The sequence below is a fragment of the Anneissia japonica genome, unplaced genomic scaffold, assembly GCF_011630105.1.
Source record: "Anneissia japonica isolate Jap-2015-1 unplaced genomic scaffold, ASM1163010v1 scaffold9252_len2370_cov107, whole genome shotgun sequence".
Classification (NCBI taxonomy): domain Eukaryota; kingdom Metazoa; phylum Echinodermata; class Crinoidea; order Comatulida; family Comatulidae; genus Anneissia; species Anneissia japonica.
The window spans coordinates 1-2,329 of record NW_022717610.1 but is presented as its reverse complement, the minus strand read 5'-3'; the positions used below and the strand labels follow the sequence as shown (position 1 = coordinate 2,329).

General features: G+C 37.8%; 1 protein-coding gene across 1 annotated transcript; it reads left to right on the top strand.

Annotated features, from left to right (window-relative positions):
• Window positions 1-36: 36 nt before the first annotated feature.
• On the top strand, window positions 37-942 carry LOC117110346 (uncharacterized protein K02A2.6-like). The gene has a single exon (XM_033253043.1). It carries the CDS (start codon window positions 37-39, stop codon window positions 940-942), a length of 906 nt encoding a protein of 301 aa, XP_033108934.1.
• Window positions 943-2,329: the final 1,387 nt, after the last annotated feature.

Below are 2,329 nucleotides of genomic sequence, written 5' to 3'. Positions count from 1 at the left end.
CATGAAGTTCCCAGGAGACCATGGTCTAAGGTTGCAATGGATATATTTTTTCTAGATGACCGAAAGTATTTGATAACTGTAGACTATTTTTCAAATTACTGGGAAATTGACTACTTGAAGGATTTGCAGTCAGAGACGGTCATAGGAAAAGTGAAGAGTCAGTTTGCAAGACATGGAATTCCTGAATGTGTTATATCAGACAATGGAACACAATTTACCAGTGAGCTTTTCAGCCAATTCTCAAAGAAATGGAATTTTCAACATAAATCCTCATCGCCAGGATATGCCCAGAGCAATGGCAAGGCTGAAAATGCAGTTAGAACAGCTAAAAGGCTACTAAAAAAGGCAAAAGCGGATCGAAAGGATCCTTATTTGGCGATATTGGATCTCCGCAACACACCGGATCAAGATGGCAGTAGCCCTGTACAGAAGTTGATGAGCAGACGTACAAGGAACCGGTTACCAACCACTTCAAAGCTCCTGAAACCAAAGGTAGAAAAAGGAGTGTTTGAAAACATAAAGAGAAAGAAAGAAAGGCAAGAGTTACAGTATAACAAATCAGCTAGAGACTTGAAGCCACTTCAAGTTGGAGATAAAGTCAGGATATTCCGATTTCACGACAAACAATGGAACTTGGAAGGCAAAGTTATCAGGTGCTTGCCCAACAGATCATATTGTGTGAAACTGAAGAATGGGAAACAGCTGAGGAGAAATAGGAAACATCTAAAGAAAGTATCTCATGACAACAGCAACTTCAGTGATGAAGACATTGCTGACATGGATGACCCAGTAATCCATCCATGGCCAAAAGCACAAACACCAAACCAACAAGTGCATGAACCACAACATCAGCAACAAGTGGACCACCCTACTACGGAAACCTCGCCCGTGAAAACCAGAACGGGAAGAACAGTGAAACCTCCAAAATATCTGAAAGACTAGATGCCATAATATAACACTATAAATCAATGGACAATATGACTAAATATCTTTATAACAACAGTAGACCATGCTGAACTCTTGCAGGAAAATGTTTATGAAAGTGTTAAAGTTTCATATGGAATATAATCACTAATAATTATAGAGAAGAATGACATGTTATGTGATTTAATACTTAATTATCTATAATTCATACAAGTTTAAAATTATATATGTTGAGTTACTTAAAAGTTCAAAGTTAATGAAGGTACACCATACAGCTGAATAATATAACAAGACTCATAATAATAACGTTAGTATAGATTTAATATACTCGCATAGAATACAATACATCAGAAAACATAACTAATGATATAATCTTTAATTGAAAGCAAAAAAGCTTAAAAAAAGAGGAAAGATGTAGTGAAATATATGTAATGTCCTGGCAACGCTCGTCCGGGGTTCTCGATCATGGCGTGTGATCCAATAAACACGAGTACCGATAGTCTGTGTCCCGTGTGCTATTTATGAGTCCAATATTAACATTTAGAAAACCCACAAGTGGCAACAGCCATTGTACCTGCCAATCAAATTAAAAGTCATATGTTATGTTTGCAGGTATCTGAGGGTTATGGTCAAACAGAGTGCACAGCTGCATGCACTTACAGTTATCCTGGAGACCTCACCTGTGGTCATGTTGGAACGGTCATCCCGTCCTGTATGATCAAGTTGATAGATGTACCAGATATGGGATACAGTGCCAGCGAAGATAAGGGAGAAGTAAGTACTTAGGCCCCGTTCATGCTTATGTTATTACCCGTTGAATGTTAGCGGGAATATATGAACGGGGGTACAGTAATTGAAAAAAACATCTGGCCGAAAAGCAAGTTAGCCAACCCACCAAACTTGCTGGTTAAAAAGTTGCCCCAAGACGAATCCTCGTGACCTCGGTGATGACATTAATGACCTACAGGCCTAGGCCTACTAATGAGGGATGTCCAAAATAGGCCTACCTCATGCTGCGAGTGCGATAAGTGTCCTCCCAAGCGAATCTGTCGTGGGCGAAACGTCAAGTCAAAGAATGAACTAAGACCAAAGTAACGTGGTATCAACATTTATTAACCGTAACATATTATTAGAAAACAAAGAACCCCTGAAATAATAATCAGAGAAATAAAACAATTAGTGTACATCACTCCATGAAGCATACCTCAGTCATAATCATATCCAAAGCTTCAGGAAAACAATAAAATTCTAAAAACATCATGTATTAACTCAACTTCAGTGATTATAGTTTCATCAAATCACTAATTAAACATCTCAATTAATTAACATCTCTGTTTACAACTCTTGTAAACTTCTTATCTTCCTGCACAAATCATTAACCTCATATAGATTACAATCATTAATC